The following is a 23,397-nucleotide window of genomic DNA, read 5'->3' on the forward strand; positions in this document are numbered from 1 at the left end:
GTTATTAATGAACCTTTATACCTACCACTAACTTGGGCTCGATGTTCAACTTCAACAATGAACAATTGTTCACACGCACAAAAGAACAAACACGGCTGTGAGGGCCCTTTGTCTCTGGCCCTCCTCCCTCTCCACAGTTATTTACATGGTTGGCAAGATAGCATCTTTCAGGCTCTTTAAAAGGGTCTGAAATAGTTCAAGTGCAATCCTTAAGAAAGTAAAAACACAGCAGCGAAGCCTGGGAACTAGAGAAGAATCTCCACTGACCTCAAAGACAAGGTCGTCAAAGCTGTGCTTGCACTGGCCTGGCACTCACACGGGGGGCCGGCTGGCCCTGGCTGGCAGCACCTACCTGAACATGTCTCCCAGGCCCCTCAGCTTCCCCTTCTTGGCTTTCATCTTCTCCTTCTCCTTGTCTCTGTCTTTCTTCTTCTCTTTCCCCGTTTTCTCCTTCCTCCGATCGGTCTTCTCGCCTCTCTCTTGGTTTCCATTCATCTGTCTCTCCAGAGAGTGGGAAGGCTGGTCGCTGGCTGTGGAGACAGACTCTCTCCCTGATCTTGAACTTTCTTCCGTGTCTTCTTCCACTTGGAAGGAAACAAACACACAAAAAACATAAGGAACACAGGGAACCAAAGGGACAAAAATAAGGAGGCTGAAGTCGTGTGAGGGTTTTCTTTCCTACGTTTCCAACTAGGCCTGCAAGGCTGTTTACTTCTGAGTAGAATTAGAATGAACGCATGATGTGGATGGTTACGATGCACATGTGTACTCCTGCATGAAGATGAGGGGCCAACAGTAAGAGAGTAACGGTAATAGTAATAGTAACAGTAATCTGGCTCCCGGGCCGGATGGATTCCCTCGCGTTGATATAGAGCCTGTACTGCTGGGGGGATAAGCAAGCCCTCATCACACAGCCAACCCCAAGGGTCCTGTGTACCACACTGGCGAAATGAAGACAAGCAGCCCCTCGCCAAGAGCTTCCTTTGCTCTTGGGTAAGGGTGATGTAGCTCCACCCCGGCCCCTGATGAATTTGTTCAACTGCACCACTCCCTAGTAAGCACACCAATGTCAGCACAGGACTCCTTTCCTCAGCCTCCCAAATATGTATGACCCTTTGTGATTTCTGCATAGAGAAGACTGGATCTTCACAGCCTAACTTTTCCTTATATTGTCATTAAAAGGCCAACATCATAAGCCAACGCTCCTATATGTTCTAATCCAAAATAATTTTGCATGTCGCTCGACACAATGGCAGGTGAACAGAGGTGGATGGAGACGCGAAGGCATAAATCCACAGCCTCACACTCCTTTGAACTTTGCAGATAAAAGCTCTGCTTAGTGATAACGATATTCCATCCTTTGAGGCAACACTTAGTAAGCATATGGTCCAAGTGCATACCCCCAACTTTTTGCATTTGAAAGAATGACAAGTAACTAGAGTTGGTTTCTACCTACAAAAGAACTTTAGGAATTTCTATATTAACAAGCAATAGATGCACACATCAACAGCCATTCTCATAAATCTTTTTCCAGATTAGCTGCCTAAGCTGTTCTTCCAAATATATTGATAATAAGAATTATTGGGGTTCCAGATTACCCCTTGAAATCTGAGGTCATTTTCCCCCTGCATCAACAAATAAAGTATGAATCAGTGTTTTTCCACTTCTTCTAACAGAGAAATAGATAAGATAGTTAGAAATCTTTCACTAAGAACTGACCTCTAGATCAAATTAATATATCTTCAAAAGAAATTCAGTCTTGCCTCTCCACCAGCACTTGAGTTAGCAATACACAAAATCAAGAGTATAATAAGACCAGTTAAAACAATCCTAGTATCAATTTATTTACAAAACAGAAACAGACTCACAGACTTGGAAAACAAACTTATGGTTACCAAGGGGGAAAGGCAGGGGGAGGGATAAATCAGGCATTTGGGATTAACATACACACACTACTATATATAAAACAGATAATCAGGGCTTCCCTGGTGGTGCAGTGGTTAAGAATTTGCCTGCCAATGTAAGAGACACAGGTTCGAGCCGTGGCCCAGGAAGATCCCACATGCGTGGAGCAACTAAGCCCGTGCGCCACAACTACTGAGCCTGTGCTCTAGAGCCCACAAGCCAAAACTGCTGAGCCCACGAGCCACAACTACTGAAGCCTGTGCGCCTAGAGCCCGTGCTCCACAAGAGAAGCCAGCAAAATGAAAGCCCGTGCACCGCAACGAAGAGTAGCCCCCGCTCGCCGCAACTAGAGAAAGCCCGCGTGCAGCAACGAAGATCCAACGCAGCCAAAAATAAATAAATAAATAAATAAATTTATAAAATAAAATAAAAATAAAACATAATCAACAGGGAACACGGAACTCTGCTCAGTACTCTGTAATAGCCTATATGCGAAAAGAATCTAAAAAAGAACGGATATATGTATATGTATAACTGAATCAATTTGCCATACACCTGAAACTAACACAACATTGTAAATCAACTATACTCTAATGTAAAATAAAAATTAAATTAAAAAAACAATCTTAGTATCTTAGTGTTCTGCTATTAAACCCTCACAGATCGTAAAAGATACTATAAAATGATGTCACAACCATAACCAAGTAATTCAGTTTTTTAAAAAGTGCCAATTATTTAACGTAATAACAGAAAAAGTGTAGAATTCTTTTGTTTTCACATTTGAGTAAAAACATGAGCCAACATATTTCCCATCCCAGCAGGTCAGGCCCTGGGTACAGCCAAAGAGTAAAAATACCACTGTGTCTAAATCCGGAAGGTACTTTGGAGGTCATTTAGACCAACTTCTTCCATTTCTTGCTGAGGAAGCAGAGATGTGGGGCCAGCACACCACCAGTGTGGGGCTCTCTCTACCATTATATTCTGGTACAATTGTACCTCAGCCAGACCTTCATGCATTTCTTTGATCAACTCTGTGAATGCTCAATTCCACGCTTCATACAGCATGGATGTTGGTCATCTATCATCCAGTCACTCCACGGGCTGCCCAGAAGATCATTCCAGCAGCCAGCACTGCATCTCAAGAAACCCACTGTCAGTCCTGTAGTCATTCAGCACCATGACTTGTAGCTGCTACTGAGGAAATCATTCCAGAAGCTCGATCAACTGTGCACAGGGACTCAAGGACCGGCTCCCAACCACAGGCGTGAGCAGAAAGGCTGGCCTCCCTCTGCACTGGGGTATCTTAACTGGAAGCCACTCTCCTCTTGCAAGAGACAAGGCAGCTTTTTAAAAAGTTGCTTCTTTTCCTCTCTGTCAGTTCATATGGAAAAGGAATTGTGCGGGTTTGTTAAAGAAAGTCGGTTACAGTTTTCAGATGGGCATTGCTAGTGAAAATCCATAGCCTTACAAATAAATGCTGAGTTAAGGCTGTCATTTTTGTGTGGTGCACAGAGGGCAGGGAAAGACTCCTGGCCTGGGTGGCTTGCTGTGTAGCCTCTTCAAGGGGCGTTCCCCAAGGAAATGTAAATATAGCTTATGCAGGGTTGGAACATCTTGTCTGAAAACACCCTTGAACTTGGCTGTGCTCTAACTGATGGTAAACCATGGCTTCCACATTATGGGAAATGGGTGTGGCCTCAACTTTGAGGTAATGGACCAAATCAGGATAAAACAGTTCTCAAAAGTTCCCGGGGACTACAAAACCTAGGTGTGCCTATTGGTACACTCAAGTTAGATAAATGGATGCTGGTGATTATTCTAAAAGTCTCGCAGACAAAACTCCTTTTACCTATCCGTCCATAGCGCTTTGTACAAACTTTTATTATTGCACTTCTCATATGATACGATCACAGGTCCGTTTCCCATTCCCTAAACTTCTAAAATGAGGACTGCTGAGCGGCCAGCGGCTGCCCGTAAATGGCTGTTTAACTGGAAGACTGCTGGTGAGCCTGACTCGTGACTTTATCCCGACCAGACAAACTTTTATCCAACCTCTGCGTATCACCATCCTCTAGCTTCAGAACAATGTCTACGCCCCTCTAATGAAGCCTGACAACACACGCCACACCCCGGTAACAGTAACCCCAGGAAGGCCCCTGTGCTTGGTTAAGCTCTCATCAGTTTCTGGTAGAGTTTTTTTTTTTTTTTTTTTTTTTTTTTTTTTTTTTTTTTATTATTATTTATTTATTTATTTATTTATTTATGGCTGTGCTGGGTCTTTGGTTCGTGCGAGGGCTTTCTCCAGTTGCGGCAAGTGGGGGCCACTCTTCATCGCGGTGCGGGGACCGCTCTTCATCGCGGTGCGCGGGCCTTTCACTATCGCGGCCCCTCCCGTCGCGGGGCACAGGCTCCAGACGCGCAGGCTCAGCAGTTGTGGCTCACGGGCCCAGTTGCTCCGTGGCATGTGGGATCTTCCCAGACCAGGGCTCGAACCCGTGTCTCCTGCATTAGCAGGCAGATTCTCAACCACTGCGCCACCAGGGAAGCCCTCTGGTAGAGTTTTATGCTATTATTGTTTGTGCTCTACGTATCATCCAGTGGCTTGCCTGGCCCCCTACAATGTCGGAAACTATAAACAAAAAACACGAGCTCAATACATGCAAAAGACTTCGTCTTCCACAGGGACCATTATCATAAATCATGAATGGAAAGATCAGTAGCGATTCTGCTAGTTTTCTGCCTAATAGTTTTGGGAGAAGCACATGGGACATATGTCTGCTCTTGGCTCCGTCACGGAATAAAGGCAGCGCCTTCACAACGAACTATATGCTGAAGCCACATTTGTTGCCAATTCCTTTCATATTCACAATAATTTCCTGGTGTATGTAATACAACTTATTTTCTAAACTGGGTGAAACAGAGAAAATTAGTATTAAGTCATTTATTAACTTCAGGTTTTGTAACCTCATTTTATAAAATCAAAACTCCTCGCTCAGTTTCCTGCCCTGAGCAAGTGGACTGTTTTACAATCATACTTGCACATTTGAGAATTCTTTATGCTTATTCTGAACATTCTGATTTAGATAATACACTATCACAGAAACTCTTCTGGGGGTGTACTGATGTAACTAATCCCTTTGAATGCCAACTAATTAAAAATATTTAGCAATATGTGCCTTCATATGCATAAACATAAGATGTTCTTTTAGAGTATTACATTGTGTATGCTTCAAACGGTAAAATTATTTGATGGAGAAAAATAAGAATCTCACTTTACCCCATCCATATGCAGAATTACTGTGGTTTTTAAAAGCTTAAGTAAATTGGTTACACGTGCTTAATTTTTTAAAAAAATGTATGTATTCAAGGTCACTGAGAGTCAGATTTTGTTTTCAGTTTTAAAACCAGTCTTTGTACATTTAATACTAGCTTTATAATAAGGTACATAAAATATTTTTATTCTCTTAAACTACAAAAGATATTCAGATAAACAATTTTTCAAGTAAGAAAAGTACTGGTAATATATCACCCGTAAATGGCTTGATCTATTGCGTTCATACAATAAATTACAATGCACGGACTAATCATAAACCTACATTTAGGTAATTGACTATTTTAAATGCTATATAAATTTTACGTTTTTTCTCTTTAATTTTGCTCTTTGCAGATTGTTTGCTTTCCTTCTGCAGATAGTCTGCACAAAGAAAGATGATTACCTCCTTCCAAACAAATGGAAATTTCTATTTTTGACTAACATTTCTGCTCTATGCACTGCACTACCAGCTACTTTCCCATGTGATTACCTATAAAGACAGATACTTTCAAGTCTCTCTTTTTAAAGAAGGTATAACGTGAAGCTGCTTATTTTTCTTTCAGGCAGCACATTCTATAATTAAGACATACCTAATTACCATGTTTTCAACAGATGCAAATACAGCTCAATTAAAATTCTAGTCCATGCGACAAATTCAGCTACTCAGTTCTGCAAAATATCACGTTAGGACTGGGTCACCAAGAAGTTTGGAAAAGACTGAGCACATACATGGTAATGATTATGGAGGAAATGACCTTAGGTGTCAATTGAACCTCAAAGTTCTGTAGCTTCTGCCATAAATAAACACTTCGATCTGGTCATCACACACATTTCATTGTCAACAGTTGACTCTAAGCCACATGGTCTTTTTTTTCCATTGAGAAGCAATACTACTGTTGGGACTGTAATGATCTCCATTGCTTGCTTATCCCAAATCCATTTCTCCATTTCTTCTTCCTAATGAACTCTGTGTTCAGGAATGCAACCCAGCTTCAAGGGGTGAATTCATTACTAAATTTACACCAACCTATGGTCCCTGCCCCTGTTGATTTATTAGTCCAATGTTATTAGTCCAAGAATGGCCCCATCACCCCGAATGGACATATTCCATGCGTGGGGAGATGGCTCACTCCCTTCAGTTGGATGTGATCAGGAAAGCACGAGGCCCCTGAGCGCTGCAGTTACCCTCTGGATAAGCTGACTTGTGGACAGCGTGGCAGAAGGGTCAGAAGGGTGGCGGGGCTTTGATAACACCGTTAGGCTGTGGAATCAATAATCCTGGAAGCTACCCAACTCTAGAACCCGTTATGTAGGACAATGTATTTCCTCATGGTTTGAGCTGGTCTGAGCTGGGTTTTCTACTACATGCAGCTGAAAGCATCCTAATAGGTACATTACATAAATCAAACTTTAGAGCAGCTGTGGAATATCCACAGTACTATTTATCACAAGTGTAAGATTTAGCAGTTAATGTCACTCTAGGCAGCTTTGACAATTTTACTAGAATTATTTGTTCAGACTTGTTACTAGTGTTAAATGAATTGGTACAAACATCCAGAGAAATACAAAACAGAGAAATACAAAATGAAAATGACAGCATTACTTCTTATTTGCCAGTAAGCAAGTACTCTTCTCTGAGGGCATAGCTCAAAGCAGTGTTATTAAATATTTGTGGACTGAACAAATAGCCCATCATATGAAAACCATCCTTTACTGCTCCCTGTTTAGAAAGATCTACTCTAGGAATTAGAAATATCTAATAATAGAAGCACATATTCTTGAGTAATTTCCAATTTACTTTGGAAGACAAAGGATTAAACGTAATAACTGGACACAAGATTATGCAGTCTTCAGAATCTATCTTCTTAAAATTTAAAATGAGTGAGTTAAAATGAGACATTAGTAATTGGAAAATTTCACTAGACTTAGCAAATCCACTGACCACTACCAATTTCTATTGACTAATGTTAGGTAAAATACAATATAATAAAAATAAATGAGGACTGAACTCCCAGGCACTGCAAATCCTGCATAGGATTTGAGAACATTTTATTATAATTAAATAAATATATATACATATATATTTTTATATATGTATACACATATTATTTTTGTTTCTTATTTTAGTTGAATATTTGACTTTGGAAAAGGAAGAAAAGATGTAAGAAATGAACAGCTAGTGACACAGATGGTATTGAATAATAGGATCTGCTTTTCTGGACCCTGACTTTTAACATTAGAATGATGAGCTTTTGGCAATGGAAAAACTTAGCTTTTTCAGAACATTTAAAAAAAACACATACACACACAAAGCTGGCAAGAAGAATTAAGAAGCTTTTATACTAAAATGTGGGGTGGGAGTAACAACTGATATTATGAAGAATAGAGAACATGACGGTGAAAGGAGAAAAAGCCATGAAGGAAGTGGGTGACATTTAACAGCAGGCTTAGAGAAGGGTTTTCAGCAACTGGAGGAATGTTCAAATAGATGATTCCTAAAACCCACTCTTCTAAAATTAGATTTATTTCATTAAAAAAAAAAAAGCCAACCTCTTAGTTTACATTGGGGTAAGGAGTAGAGAGACAAAAACAATAAAACCACACTTCCAAAGAGTTTAAGACTTATTATCAAAAACCATTCTTTACTTCTACTTCAGAGTCTAAAGTTTTCTTTAATGCATCCCTCCAAACAAACAGGTAAAATGTTCCTGAAGATCTTGGTAGAATGCCACCTCCACTATCCCCCCTGCCCAGGAGAAGGCTGCAGAACAAATACAATGAGGATCACACCCTCCATCTTCTGAACGCTTGCAAATTTGCTTTCAGTGTATAATTGATTTTCACATACAAATGATGGTCCACAATAGACACTGTTTCCTGTGCACAGGGGACAATGTATAAAGAAGCTGAACGCTTTCCTTTCAACAGACCCAATGGACTGGCTACACAATGAAAATGGTAGCACTCAAAACCCTGCTGTTGGAGTTGCCACTAAGAATTTTATTTTTATCAAGGACTGAATTGGTGTCAAATGTATATTTTAACAATATACAAAAAAATTATGGTGTCAAGGAAGGAGTATCCAGGCCACTGCTCTGACTCTTTTAAGTGAAAAAACAAAAACAAAAATAAATAACAACATAAAAACGTGCAAATGTGATGAAACAGTGAATGGAGAGCAGTGCTCTGTTTTGCTATTTACTGAGAAATCAAAACAATTGTCCCCTAAAAGCCAGTGTTCTTAACTCCCATGCCCTACAATCCAAACTGGGAGATCCACAAAATTTCTTGATGTTAAAAAAATATTTTATATTAAAAAGTCTCAGATACATCTATATACAGATTTTTCTTGAGTTACGATGGGGTTACGGCCTGCTAAACCCAACATAAATTGAAAATACCATAAGTCAAAAATACACTGAATACACCTAACCTACCGAACATCATAGCTTAGCTTCGCCTACCTTAAATGTGCTCCGAACACTGACATTAGCCTAAGTTGGGCTCAGTCATCTAACACAGAGCCTAGGTTATAATACAGTGTTGAATGTCTCGTGTAATTTAGTGAACACAGTACTGAACGTGGAAACCAGAACAGTTGTCAGCGTATCGGTTGTTTCCCCTTGTGATCACGTGGCTGATTGGGAGCTGCGGCTGCCGCCAGCGCCCAGCATCTCCACAGAGGATCTGCATATCACCTGCCCGGGGAAAAGATCCAAGTTCAAAATTAGATGTACGGTTTCCACTGAATGCACATCACTTTCGAACCATCGTAAAGTCCAAAAATCCTAAGCGGAACCATCGTAAATCGGGGAGCGTCCATACCCAGTTGGGGCTTTAGAAAGTCAAAGGAAAACTAGATTGCTTGGGAAAAAGTGTCTTGAAGAAGGAAGATGACAGTCCAATGTACACAAGAGGGTAGGGGACAGTCAGGGCAGTGAGAAGGTAAGCCTCGCAGACAGTGCATGGTCTGCATGAGAACGCACGCGAGTGCTTGAAGGAATGTGAGGACAGTGTGAGCCCAGAGCTCACTCAGCCAATGTAGAGATAGTCGGACCACTTAGGAGATCCTAATAGTAACTTCAGATATCAAAAAATGAGGATTGGGGCTAGATTGGGCAGAAGGAGAGAAATTAGGAGATTTCATGGGGGAAAAACTAAGAAAACTCGGTAATGGAGTGATTACACAGTGAGATGATGATTCAAAGTTTCTGAGCCTGGAGGTACTAATGAGAAAAATCACATCATCATCATCCATCTTTACATGTGAGATGCTAAGCATGTAAACGCAGTCTCTCCCTTTCCTCTGGCTTTGCCAAGCATCATTACTCACCTGGAGTCTTGCATTACGATCATAGAACCAGTCTTGCCACCGACACTGCTACTTACCATCCCATCCCCAATAAGCCATCCTGTACAGCCCTAACAAGCATATTCCTTTACTTGAAATTCTTCGAATGCTCTTTAAGGTCCTTAGTATGAACAAAAATAATTTAAACGAGGCTGTCTGTGATCTGTTCTCTGACTACGTCCTAAACCTCACTCCTCACCATGCCCTCACCCGCAGTGCATACATGAACCTTAACAGGACGATGGTGGTCTAGAGGTGGTCCCGGCTCCCTATGTTTCCTACGCACCCACTGAAGACCACTCAAGCAATATTACTCATCTAAAACAATACCTCTTCTGGGAAGCCTTCTCCCTACTATCTCCCACCCCACTCAACTTCCACATGGGCTGAGTGGGTCCCCCACGGTTTGGTGCCATGGTAACCTGTGTACTACAATGGCCCTTAACCATTAACCACACTGCTTCTCAAGTGTCAGTTTATCCACTGGGTTGAACCACCCCCAGCCCCTCAGGAACTTAGAGCTTAAATATCAGATTTTAGGTACTACAACTCATTCATACTCTATAGTAGTTTCAGTGTAATGGCTTTTCCCACTCAGAAGTTTGTTTAATATTCTAGAAAACTCACAGGACTGCAAATCGAAGGCATGCCTTCTATGATTGTGTTCCTAAGTACGATCTTGGCCATCTATTTACATACTTTTTCCTTATCAAAAAAATGCTTAAAATGAGGATTCTATAATTCAAACACTTCAGATGTGACTTTTCATCATACTTTTAGCTTAACTTACTTTTCGCCTAGAAAAAGAAATGTAAGGAATAGGTAGCTTTGGCTACTTCACATGCTTACACCTCTACTGCATTCAGAAATTTCCTAAAATTAATCAAAGCTCCTTTTCTTAAACTGCAAGTGATACTTAAGTATATAAATTGGCATAAGAGGATAAGACAGGTTATTCTTATTCCCAGCCCTTCAGAACAAATATTTTTTATAGATCAACACCCAATTATCCATTAAGATAGATTAATCAAATGGGAAATCTTTTACAAAGTACTTCGACTTTGCAATCCCTATACTGAATTCTTCCACTACAGATTAACAGTAATCTAATGGGGTTTCTTAAGATAACAACCTAGTTTGCATTTTTTTTGCTCAAAATGTAATGACAAAAGGTGGCTAGAAATGTGGAGGATGCTGAGGGTAGAACATCTGAGATATTCATGAAATACGCTATTTGAAGCTAATAAAATAAACAAAAATTCTCCTGGAAGCTTTCAGATTAGCTGATTTACTAACATAAATTCAGTTTCTTCAAATCTCATACTGCTAACCTAAGTTATGTATATTTTAGAGCAGTGTTTTTTTCTGATCTCCTGTTAAGAGTACTATAAGAAAGTAGGCAAGCTACTCAAAAGCAATCTGTCTCTATGTTTTCAAGGCATACAGTTCTCACATTTAAAATTGTAAACTGGATAGATCTTAAAATTGAGAAGTACAATTAATAGGATAGTCTTTGGTTTTGTTGTGTTTCACCTCCTTGACCCCGACAAAAAGCTGTTACTGAATTGATAGTAAGGCTGACAATTTGGCAACTTTTAATAGAGAAAAAAAATGGGACTCTATATTTTGAAAAATAAAACAAAGCAATGTTATATAGCATCCATGTTCTTGGTTTCAACAGAAACTGATTTATTATGGGGGATGTAGGAGCTGCTTGCTGGGAGCCAGGCGGGGAGTGTGATTTGCATAGAAGAGGGAGCAGATTGTAGATGCCCTGACCTGTCAAACACAGGTAGGGCCTCGGAGATAATGGGTCCCAGAATACAAAGCTCCATCTTGATCCAGACAGACACACACAACATGGAGAGGCCAGATGGATTAAATGAGAGACAAAAACGCTGGCTTCTGCCATCTCCACAGGAAGCACGTAAGTGTTACAGAAGATGACAGATACCAGATACCACATGGATCCCGCCCCAGTCTCTTGGCCCCCATTGTTGTGTGCATGCCACAATTTCGATGCTGCTGAGAAGAGGCAAGCCTGTTCCAAGCCATGAAAGAGAGTCACCGGGGAGGACCTCGACCCGACTGACAAGAGCAATCAACGAGACCTCCGCCTAAGCCACTTTCCTGTAAAGAGGCAAAGGGCTGCACGGGACAGAAACAGGCAGCTGGGTGGTACAGGTAATGCCGCCCCCATGTTTCCAGGGTGCACGGACTGCATCCTCACAGGACAGCCATCTAACAAAGACTGTCTGCCCAGACAGGGTCCTCGTACAGAGCACCGCTCAACAGTGACTTGGCATCTTTAACTTAACGGCGGCCATAACTGAGTCCCCTGAGTCCCACCTCCGTACAAGAAAGGCCCTGTACAAGGCCCTTTCTTGTACGGAGTGTCCCACAGAGCACGAGGACGGCAGGGCCTAGACATGTGGCCAGGGACAGCTCCCATATGGCAAGGATGCCGGGCGAGGCTGCACAGGTGAGGGACGCACAGGCAAGGATGCCGGGCGAGGCTGCACAGGTGAGGGACGCACAGGCGAGGATGCCGGGCAAGGCTGCACAGGTGAGGGTCGCACAGGCGAGGATGCCCGGGGGAGGCTGCACAGGTGAGGGACGCACAGGCAAGGATGCCGGGTGAGGCTGCACAGGTGAGGGACGCACAGGCAAGGATGCCCGGGGGAGGCTGCACAGGTGAGGGACGCACAGGCAAGGATGCCGGGGGAGGCTGCACAGGTGAGGGACGCACAGGCAAGGATGCCGGGGGAGGCTGCACAGGTGAGGGACGCACAGGCAAGGATGCCGGGCGAGGCTGCACAGGTGAGGGACGCACAGGTGAGGCTGCACAGGTGAGGGACGCACAGGCGAGGATGCCGGGCGAGGCTGCACAGGTGAGGGACGCACAGGTGAGGGACGCACAGGCGAGGATGCCGGGCGAGGCTGCACAGGTGAGGGACGCACAGGTGAGGGACGCACAGGTGAGGATGCCCGGGGGAGAAGCACAAGCAGGAACACAAATGCAGACAGTGGAAGAGAGCGTGTGGATCACGCCATGACAATCCACAGCCTGACTTGGAAAAGGACGGTGTTTAGGGAACTAGAGGAGGAGCTAGCCAAGCAGGGCTTCCTTCTCACACCTGTACCTAGTCATACGTAAAGGTGACAGTCTCATGACCACCAGCAGTAACACCAGCCTGGAGAGGTGTTTTTTTTTTTTTAAAGAAAAACACACGGTTTGCTGAGGCACTGGAGGTCTCAGACGTGCGGGTCCAGTGTGGGACGCAAGCAGGAGGAGTGAAATGTCACTGCTGCCCCGAGTGCCACAGCCCGAAGCTCGCTGTGTCTGGGTGTGCGTCTCTCACAAACAGTGGGGCCAGTCAAGCAGGAGTCCATTTACTGATGTGACAAACAGTCACTGACTCCAATGCTTTGCCGAGCTCTGAGCCTGGTTACGCAGGAATAAGACACGGTGGTGTCTTTCTTCGTGGACTTTACAGACAATGAGAGAAGGAGGCAGGCAGGACTGAGGTCAGTAAGTGAAGGGGGAAACAGAGTCATGGAAAGTTAAAACTGGAAAGAACCTCAGAAAAGGAACCATCTAAACCGGAGCTTTTCAAACTTTTTCTGGAAAACTGCGAACTTCCTTTTTTTTAAACTTAAAATTAACAAAGAACCACAACGTATGAAAAGTGATTTTAAAAACCCAGGACTGGGAATTCCCTGGTGGTCCAGTGGTGAGGACTTGGCGCTTTCACTGCAGGGGGTTCGGGTTCGATCCCTGGGTAAGATCCCACGAGCCACGCAGTGCCCCCCCCAAAAGATTTAAATAAATCAATAAATAACACACGACTGTTGAGGCGACAGCGGGGTGTGGGGGAGCTGGTGACTTTGACAGAGCCCGCCCACTCAGGCGCCCATGTGCTTCCCGGCTCCCCGAGACCACCGAGGCCCCCCTCTTCACTGGCCGCCGCCACACACAATCTGACCATCAATGACCTGGGCGTCCAAAGCTTCAGTTTTACAAGTGAGGGAATTAAAGCTCACGGATGTTAAGCAACTTGACCTAAATCCCAAATGGGTGAGAAGAATGTGGATGGGATGTAAGTGATCTGGACCCCAGGCTCACATCACCCTACTCATACAGTTTTGACAACCCGCACTGCAAACATTTGAAATGTAGAAGAGTTGCCTTTCTCTGGCCATATCCAAAGTTCACCAGACTGGTCTGGAAAAATACATCATAAAGTCAGGACTTTGGGAAAACCCAGCACTTTGTGGTCTCAGGTGCACCTTGTCACGGTGTCTCTCTCAGCTCTAGCCCAGAACTTTCTCTGCCTTTCACAAATCGTAGTTTGTCTATTTACTTGGTTTTGTCTTGATGATAGTTGAATACAAAAGTTTTCACATAAAATACTTAAATCTGTTCTTTCCAATTAAAAAAGGAAACTAAGTTTATATAGGAACAAATTTAGATGTTCACACCAGTGGGAAGCTCTGGAGGCTACAGAATTAAGAACATGCCTGGTACTGATAGCTATTCCATCCCCTGTTGCACACTTGAAATAAGTGATATATGTGAGAACATTGCATTTATGAGGGAATTTAAATAACATTTGAACCAGAACAAGAAAAAAGCTCAGAAGCATAAACTGTGCTTACAAAAACAAGTATGGAGGTGCCAAAGCACTGTGTCTCTTATTAAATATGCACCCAGGACAGAGGCAAGATCTCTAAGTGATATAGGGTCCCCACCCTAGAAAGGCAGAGCAAGTAATACTGGTAAGGCTGGCAAGGAACCACTGATACGCCAGGAAAAACCCAAGAGGGTTGAAAGCTCATATGACTCAGGATCTTGGAGACCAGGATTGGCAGCAAAAATAGGAAATATGTTCTTCATCTGGGAACAATGAGCTGCATACATTTGAAATCACTGGCTGGATGGAGTGAACAACTGTCCAGATTTAGACGAAGAAATCTGGGGGGAGAAAGCAGTGATCCTCTCTTAAGCTTTGCTTTGTGTGTTACATTATGGCAGAAATATTCATCTCCTGAAACACATTATATCTGATAGGCAAAGATTATATAATTTTGCTTTAAATCTCCTCAGAATGTGATTTTCATTTAAAACTCTCCTTCCCCAGCACAGTCTTCCTTAGGTACGTGTGATCAAAGTGGTTCACCCAAAAGTTAAATTGTAATTGTTTACAATCCACCTAAATGATCTCTGCTTTAACCTTGGGTAGTGGTGTCTCCAGCTTTTCTTCTCTTTTTTTCCCCCCCTCTAGCTTTTCTTACAATGGTTAGATGGGTAGAGTCACTTTGAAGTTAGAAAACTAAAATGTGATTTAGTAGACACGAACAATATAAGTTAATCAACAATTTTTTCTATTAGGACTCTAGTCCTTTCTCTTCTAAGTAAATACACTACTGAGTTTCTTCCTTACGTTTAAATTGAATGGCTATTTTTATACCATAAATATTTCACTACAGTGACAACTCCCTGAAGCATACATTTGTACGTATTTATAAATATTACTTTTTTCTCAATATACTATGGAAAACCATTGCTCATTCATGGTAACCTTTGACTTTCAATAATCTTGGCTTAAAATATTTGGCAATTTGGAAATACACACACACAAATATGTCTTGCTAGCTCAGTTCAAGGAAAGCAAGAGTAATTCATAAAAACAAAACAAAAATATGTTATCAAAATCACAGATGATTACATGTACTCATTTGAGATATATTAAAGACATACTATACAGCAGTAGTTTTCAAATATTTTGGTCTCAGGATACCTTTATACTCCTAAAATTTATTAAGGACTCAAAATTTTATGTGGATTATGTCTATCAATATTTACTAAACTAAAACTGAGAAAGTTTAAAAATACAAATTACTTTATAAAAAATAATAGATTTCATGTTAACAGAAAATATGGCTTTTACAAAAAAAACCACTGTATTTTCCAAAAACAATTATTGAGAACAATGGCAAATCTCTTTAATATCTAGCTGAAAAGATTCTTCTATCTTCTCTGCATTCAGTCTATTGCAATATCACATGACATGTTGCCTCTAGAAAACCCAACTGTACACTTGTGAGAGAATAAGAGTAAAAAAGGTAAATAACATCTTCTTCTTATTATGAAAATAATTTAGATCTCCTAGATCTCTTTGAAGGGATGCTGGGAACTCGTAGGGTTCCCTGGAGCACACTTTAAGAACTGCTGCTCTATAGAGATGCCTGGCATGGCTACTCTTTCAGACATTGTAAACTTACATGTCTCCATGCCTTCATCGTCGTCATCTGCCGCAGGTTTATCATAGGACTTGTCAATGGCAGCTCTGAAGCTTTCATTGCAGCCCCTTCCTCGGATTATCCGTGGCCGCGGGCGATGGAAAGGAATGTCCCCATTCAAAGTCACCTCAGCGACTGCTGTCTGCAGACTCTCTAAAGAGCTTGACTTCTTCAGACCCAAGGAAGGCCCCACATCTCTGCTGGGAGAACCTTGGAGGTTTGCAAAAACAAAATCTTAGTTAGAATGAGTGGAGAAAATTACATGTCTGAATATCTACAAATTGTGGAAAATATCAGGCACATAAACAAATTATTTGCTCAACGTCAACTTCTGGAATGTGGGTGGCAGTAACTAATTTTAACTTTTCCCAAATGTATATTAAAGTAGGCCTATTTTCTCTATTCTCATTAGGAAACACTCTGAGTTATTAATTTCCATTTTTAGCTTAACAGATGAAATCTTTGCCAAATCATTTGCTCCAAGTTATGTCAATAATATAAAAGAGGCAGAATAACCCAGGAGCTCACTTGAAAAGCAGAATGATGAGAAGGCTAAGGGAAGCAACCGAGACTAAGCTTCAAAATGTAGCTGAAATCATTGTTTGGCAGTTTAAAGTTATTTACAATGGAGGTGAAACTTTCACCTCAATGAGTTTCATCAAGCCTTTTCCTCATCATGGTGCAGGTTCGGACAACTCAGCAAGTAAGAAAAGCACAAGAGACCACGTGTCACCAATAGAAACAGGGCACCCTGGCACCAGGTAGAAACCTAGTTCTGGAAAATGGTAGTTCTCTTGGAAAAGCAACACAAGATGTGAATAGAAACAAACTGTATAAGGGCGAGAGAGAGAGAAGTAAGGGAGAAAGGACTCAAGAGCTGGATGTGAGTACTTAAGATCTCCAGGCCTGCAAAGAGAAACAGGTGATGAACAGAAGGAACAAGACATCACGATTACCAAGAAAATCTCAGTAGGATGGCAGGGGAGAATTCAGAGGATTAAAAATGTGGCTCTGGGGACTTCCCTGGTCGTCCAGTGGTTAAGACTCCGCGCTCCCAATGCAGGGGGCCTGGGTTCAATCCCTGGTCGGGGAACTAAGATCCCACATGCCGCCACTAAAAAAAGATCCTGCATGCCGCAACGAAGATCCCTGTGCCGCAACGAAGACCCAGCGCAGCCAAATAAATATTAAAAAAAAAAAAAATGTGGCTCTGTGACTTGAGGATCTAGGGCAGGAAGTCCCGAGATGGTAACCAAGCTTTAGAAGGCAATCAAAATGGATTTCTTTAACCAGGTAAGACAACCTCATCCATCATTCCCTGACCTGGCCCTCAGAAGTAGATGAATTTAGCCTCTAGATGGCTGAAATGCCAGCAACCACTAGCTGGGCAATCCAGGTTATAGAACTAGTTCTTCACTTATACTGTTAAAAAGACAGATGCAAAAAAAAAAAAAAAATGGGAGGGTAGGAGAGGCTGGATAGTTTCTCTCCACGTGGGGCCATCAGCCCATATGTGAATCAATAATTAAGGAGTAGCCTTGATATGTTATCACTTAGAAGACAAATAGTTCTGACATGGGCTTTCCATTGCTCAGAGTATAAAACAGAATAAAAATTAAATTGGGAGAGTCAAAACAAGAATTATCTTTTTAAGATTCATTTACATGACACCTTTCACATAATTTTCACAATGGGGTAGCAGTTTTAAGTTAGAATAAGTATGTTAAAATGTAACATAGGCAGAAAGGCAGACAGAGGACTCTAACGAAGAAAAAATATTCTATAAATCATTGTGCTTGGGAGGAAAATATGATTTATTTAACTTCTTCCATGCAGGGTTGTATATATTTGATTATTTATTTTATGACAAAAATTCACAAGAAATATTTCTTTCTAGGATGATCAATCTTACTTTTTCTCTTGATAGCCCTATAATTTTTGACAAGTTCATGTTTTAAATACCCATAAAAGTCATGTCACAGGAAGGAAAATGAGTTTTCTTCCGAAGAATGAAAGAAAAAGTAAGAAATCAAGGAATCAAAGAGAATGGGAAAAGATGATTCCTGGGTAGGGACATTTACGTTCACATTTTCTAGAATTAGCACTAGGAAGATCTTTTTCTGAATAAATCATGCCTAACAATTTTCATAACTTACTAGTTTCATTTAGGTCCTATAAACATTTATAAGGCAAATATTCAGTACCTTCTTGGCTTCATACAGGACATGTATATATGTTTATGTTTATATGTATGTATGCATGTGTGTATCTATATGTATCTATGTATATATCTCCAATGAAGATTTGATGCTTCCAGTAAAGATTATCATAAAAACATAATTTATGGGCTTCCCTGGTGGCTCAGTGGTTAAGAATCTGCCTGACGATTCAGGGGACACGGGTTCGATCCCTGGTCTGGGAAGATCCCACATGCCGCAGAGTAACTAAGCCCATGTGCCACAGCTCTTGAGCCTGTGCTCTAGAGCCCACGAGCCACAACTACTGAAGCCCGAGTGCCTAGAGCCCGTGCTCCGTAACAAGAGAAGCCACTGCAATGAGAAGCCCGCGCACTGCAACGAAGAGCAGCCCCCACTCGCCGCAACTAGAGAAAGCCCACATGCAGCAACGAAGACCCAACGCAGCCAAAAAAAACAAAAAAACAAAAAACAAAACTTATGTATGAAAAGTTAGCTGAGATTTGACTTAAGATACTCAGAACACTAAAAGCTTTAATAATTTCAGAAATGGCATGAGTATTTATTCAAATAAATGTATATATATTACATGTATATAAATATTGATATATGTATAGATAAATGTATATATGTATTTATTAAGAAACAAAACACAAGCAAATCAGGGACCAAAAAAATGATGGAATTGTAACTAAATAAGCAATAGATATTTTGTAAGCATAACTGGGAGCTTACCTATCTACTCTTTTCTCTAAATTCTTAACACTGTAGTATAACATTTTGGCAAGATGTTGATATATATATGGTGGGTATGGGGTATATGGTAGGTAATAAACTACAGTCTTTATATATCGTTGAAAATTTTCATAACATCTATAATTTGTGCATCTATAACAGGGATCAGCAAACTATGGGCCAAATCTGGAAAATCTGACTGGAACACAGCCATGTCCATTCATTTGCATATCCTCCATGGCTTGCCTTCACACTACATCAGAATTAAGTAATTGCTCCAGAGACTGTCTGGTCTACAAGATCTACCATATTTACTCCCTGGCTCTTTACAGAAAGAGCTTGCTGACTCTTGATCTATAACACGGATTTCATTCATGCAAGCGGTATGTTTGTCAAAGAAACTTTAACAGAGATTTTGTTAAGTAATAAATTAATAAGATTCCTAAATGAGGATCACTGAAATTCCTAACATCATAAACTTATCATTTAGCAGGAATAAAAATTGAAAATATCTCTCACTATATAAAGTAGGGGCAAAAGAGTAGTTTTATTTACACACACAAAAATCAATGTCTCTAAATTTTAAATAATTTTTAAATTATTGTAAATGTAAAATAATAATTTTTAAATTATTTTAAATTTAAAATAATAATTTAAAAATAGTATTTTGAAGGTCCTTATATAAATCTTTTAGGTCATTAAGATACTTTGCTTATTTTTTATAATCAAGGATTAAACTATTAGAAATACAATTCTCTTATTCCTGTTCCCTCTTTTCTTGCAGAAAGTAAATTTACCCCCCAAATATCATAGAAGATTCCTAAATCCAGGAATAAAGGGGGAAATCATAATCATACTATTTTCCTTAGGCCTATTTTTCTACTCTTACCTACTAATACCTCTCTCACCAAAAAAAAGGAGAGGATGTCTTTTGCAAGGGCAAAGGGAAATGGAATTCAATTTTCATTATGGAAGGCTTACAGCTAGACAGACGATCTACACTAAAATGCCACTGTGACTCTACCAAAAACCTTTGGACTAAACTGTAAAATCATGATAATCTTAGCAATTCAAGTGAAGTGAAGAAAGAAAAATAACTGAAAATCTGTTCACTGTCTAATACTGGAGGATGGGAAGGATTCAGTGTAGATATTTTATTCACTGTAGATTTAAAAGCAATAGACCAGAACTTTGATGTCTATGTAATAATTTTTTGCCCCAAGTTTTTCCAATTTAATTCGGTAGGATAGATCACACATAGTATTTTATAAATGCTTTTTATCTAGGATCTAACTAACATTCTAAGACACTATGAAAGCAGATGATTCAATTAGATGATAAAAATCTGCCTTCTCACCATGAAAGTTATTTAATGTTTTCAGCTGAAATCTGGATATTATTATTATTATTATTATTATTTTTTTTTTTTTAAAGATTTATTTATTGATTGATTCATTACTATGTTGGGTCTTCGTTTCTGTGCTAGGGTTTCCTGTAGTTGCGGCAAGCGGGGGCTACTCTTCATCGCGGTGCGCGGGCCTCTCACTATTGCGGCCTCTCTTGTTGCGGAGCCCAGGCTCCAGACGCGCAGGCTCAGTAGTTGTGGCTCACGGGCCTAGTTGCTCCGCGGCATGTGGGATCTTCCCAGACCAGGGCGCGAACCCGTGTCCCCTGCATTGGCAGGCAGATTCTCAACCGCTGCGCCACCAGGGAAGCCCCTATTATTATTTTTTAATCATAATAAATTGTTCTTTTCCTGTTAGTGAGTTGGTTAAATTAACTATTTTCCTTACTTTACCTAATTGGCATATTATATAAAGTCATGTCTTTAATCTGAGCAGCTCAATTTGTTTTCTATAAACATTAACTTGAACAGGGGTTACTTCTTGAAAAGTACTGAATACCATTAACTCCAAAAATGAATTACTAATTTACATATGTAAACTATCAAATAATGTTTTTCTTTAGCCCTGCTTCAGAATTCCAATGAATGTTATGTTTGATAAAAGAAATAACTACTTAATAAGGGCTGAGGCTATTGTTAATTGCCCTGTACTACAGTTAATCCAATGATTTATTGGATGTAGTTTTTACAATCTATCTTTACAGAATGTGAAAACCAAGCATGTCCACAATTATCTTTACATATATATGTGGGATACACATTTTTCAAGAAGCCTAAAACTAATTACTACTGCAGGTTAAAAAGGTGAATTGAAGCTAATTAGTGCTAAGTGGTGTAACTACATCATACTGGATCTAGAATAATTAAAACGCTATTCCAAACTTATAATAATAAAGCAAAATGTTCAATTGTACAAAGCACATGACTTTAATTACACATAAAGACTTTCCTCTGATTATTGTCATAAAATAACATATAAAGTAAAATCTACTATCATGTAAAACCCAGTTCAAAATAATCCATTGTTTCTACGGAATGATTTAGGCAGCATCTTAGAAGCAAGCCCTAAATAGTTAAAAATAAAAACAAAAACAAAAACAAAAACAAGGGCTTCCCTGGTGGCTCAGTGGTTAAGAATCCGCCTGCCAATGCAGGGGACACGGATTCAAGCCCTGGTCCGGGAAGATCCCACATGCCGCAGAGCAACTAAGCCCGTGTGCCACAACTACTGAGCCTGCGCTCTAGAGCCCACGAGCCACAACTACTGAGCCCACGAGCCACAACTACTGAAGCCTGTGCTCTAGAGTCCGTGAGCCACAACTACTGAGCCTGCGAGCCACAACTACTGAAGCCCACGCGCCACAACTACTGAGCCTGCGCTCTAGAGCCCGCGAGCCACAACTACTGAAGCCCACGTGCCTAGAGCCCGTGCTCCTCAACGAGAGAAGCCACCACAATGAGAAGCCTGCACATTGCAACGAAGAGTATCCCCCTCTCGCCGCAACTAGAGAAAGCCCGCACGCAGCAATGAAAACCCAACGCAGCCAAAAAATAAATAAATTAAAACAAAAAACAAAAACAAAAACAAAAACAAAACCTTCAAGCAGGTTCACAAAGATAAGGATGCAATATATAGTCTAATTCAATGTCAGGTAACCACAAACTAATGCTTGCATCAGAAAAAGATCTAAGCTTTTCTGAGTGACTAATGAGAGCAATACTAGACACTGTCCTTCAGTGAAAATATTTATATTTGTGCCATTATCCGTCAAACCAAAATCACCACTTTGAGAATCATTTTTTGGATGTTAACCTAAGCATCAGATAGATGACTTCGAAACAAAGAATCCACCCTAAGAGATCACGTTTTCAGGATTTTGACTTTTTTTTTTAAATTGTGACAAAACATTCCTACACAAATATAATTAAGAAGATCTAGGTTGTTTTAGCATTTCTGAAGCACTAAATTATATTTCCATTTAGTATGTACTACAGTGATAAATTTCTTCTCACAGAAAATTTTCCTTTTCTTGTACAGTTTGATTTCTACTATGAAAACATCCGTGCCAGCCTGGAATATTTATGTTTACATGCTATGTGATTGGCAGCTCTATAATTATGATAAGCTCCTTGGACCACAGTTTCTATGGCAACAGTCTAAGTGTCCATTCTTACCTGCTTTCTGGTCATCCACTGTATTGAGTTTAGTCTCGTCAGCTACTGTTAAAAGGTAAATGTATAATGGTTAGCCCAGTTAGTCCCACAGCCCAACATGCTTCAACCATTCCCAGATCTTTTCAGTTAGGTGATAATTCTTAGGTAATATTTCATGCAAAATATATGAAATATCAAGCAAACATTCATAATCAAAAAAAAGGGGGAAAAAGCAGTGTCTCCATGCAATGCCAGTCATCTCATTTCACAGACACGTGTGTTATTGATATGTTAGCATATCATAATTAGCCAGGCAAGGAATAGCCCGATTTTTCTTTTATGCATGGGATAAATGAATGCTTTTAGTCTCGAAGTACAAACAGCCACCAGAGAACAGCGTAAATACGTTATAGTTGATTAACAAAGGTTTTTCTCATCATTCAATCGGCGTATGGATATAATTAATTAATTAATTAATTTGTTTGTTTGTTTGGTTTGGTTTTTGGTGGATTTGGATTTAAAAAGAGACACTACCTGATTGGTGTTTGATTGAACAACTAGGATTATTTTCCTCCTCTCATTTGCTTCCAAATACTTTCTACAATAAACATGCTCTCAAATTATGACTCCAGTTAAAGGCCTTAATTATCAACACATAAGAGTTTCTATCAAATAAACATTAAAGGACAGCAATGGAAGGAAAATATCATGAAGTAACCAAACTCTAGACATGGATTGAGATAATGGTTTCTCTCCAAAACTGCTTCTTCTGGTTCGAGCATCCCCACAACCAACCAAATCATATTCCAATGAAATTGGTTTTCAGCAGCCAAAGTGTTAAAACATTTCATTTTTTTCAAATAAAGATACATGAACAGAGCATGATATGCACATGTGTTTGTTTCTTTTCTCATCAGAAAACATATATATTAACATATTGCACATGGTGTAAACATGCCACTTAGGAGAAGTATGGTTATCTCAAACCTGGAGAAAAACTAATTTTTGCCAAATTGCCTCATTTCGCATTTATTTT

General features: G+C 40.4%; 1 protein-coding gene across 16 annotated transcripts in view; it reads right to left on the reverse strand.

Moving 5' to 3' along the window:
• The window catches only part of PARD3 (par-3 family cell polarity regulator), a 635,042-nt gene that overhangs the window by 209,327 nt on the left and 402,318 nt on the right, over nucleotides 1-23,397 (reverse strand). For 13 of the 16 annotated variants that reach the window (XM_057542614.1, XM_057542615.1, XM_057542611.1 and 10 more), the window contains 3 exons: nucleotides 22,383-22,427; nucleotides 15,855-16,082; nucleotides 353-584 (listed from right to left, as the gene is read on the reverse strand). In XM_057542614.1, coding sequence (XP_057398597.1) covers nucleotides 353-584; nucleotides 15,855-16,082; nucleotides 22,383-22,427 — 505 coding nt within the window. The remainder of the gene's footprint in view (nucleotides 1-352; nucleotides 585-15,854; nucleotides 16,083-22,382; nucleotides 22,428-23,397) is intronic. The other 3 variants (XM_057542617.1, XM_057542608.1, XM_057542606.1) reach the window with 1 other exon arrangement.

The sequence above is a fragment of the Balaenoptera acutorostrata genome, chromosome 3 (genome assembly GCF_949987535.1).
Source record: "Balaenoptera acutorostrata chromosome 3, mBalAcu1.1, whole genome shotgun sequence".
Lineage (NCBI taxonomy): Eukaryota > Metazoa > Chordata > Mammalia > Artiodactyla > Balaenopteridae > Balaenoptera > Balaenoptera acutorostrata.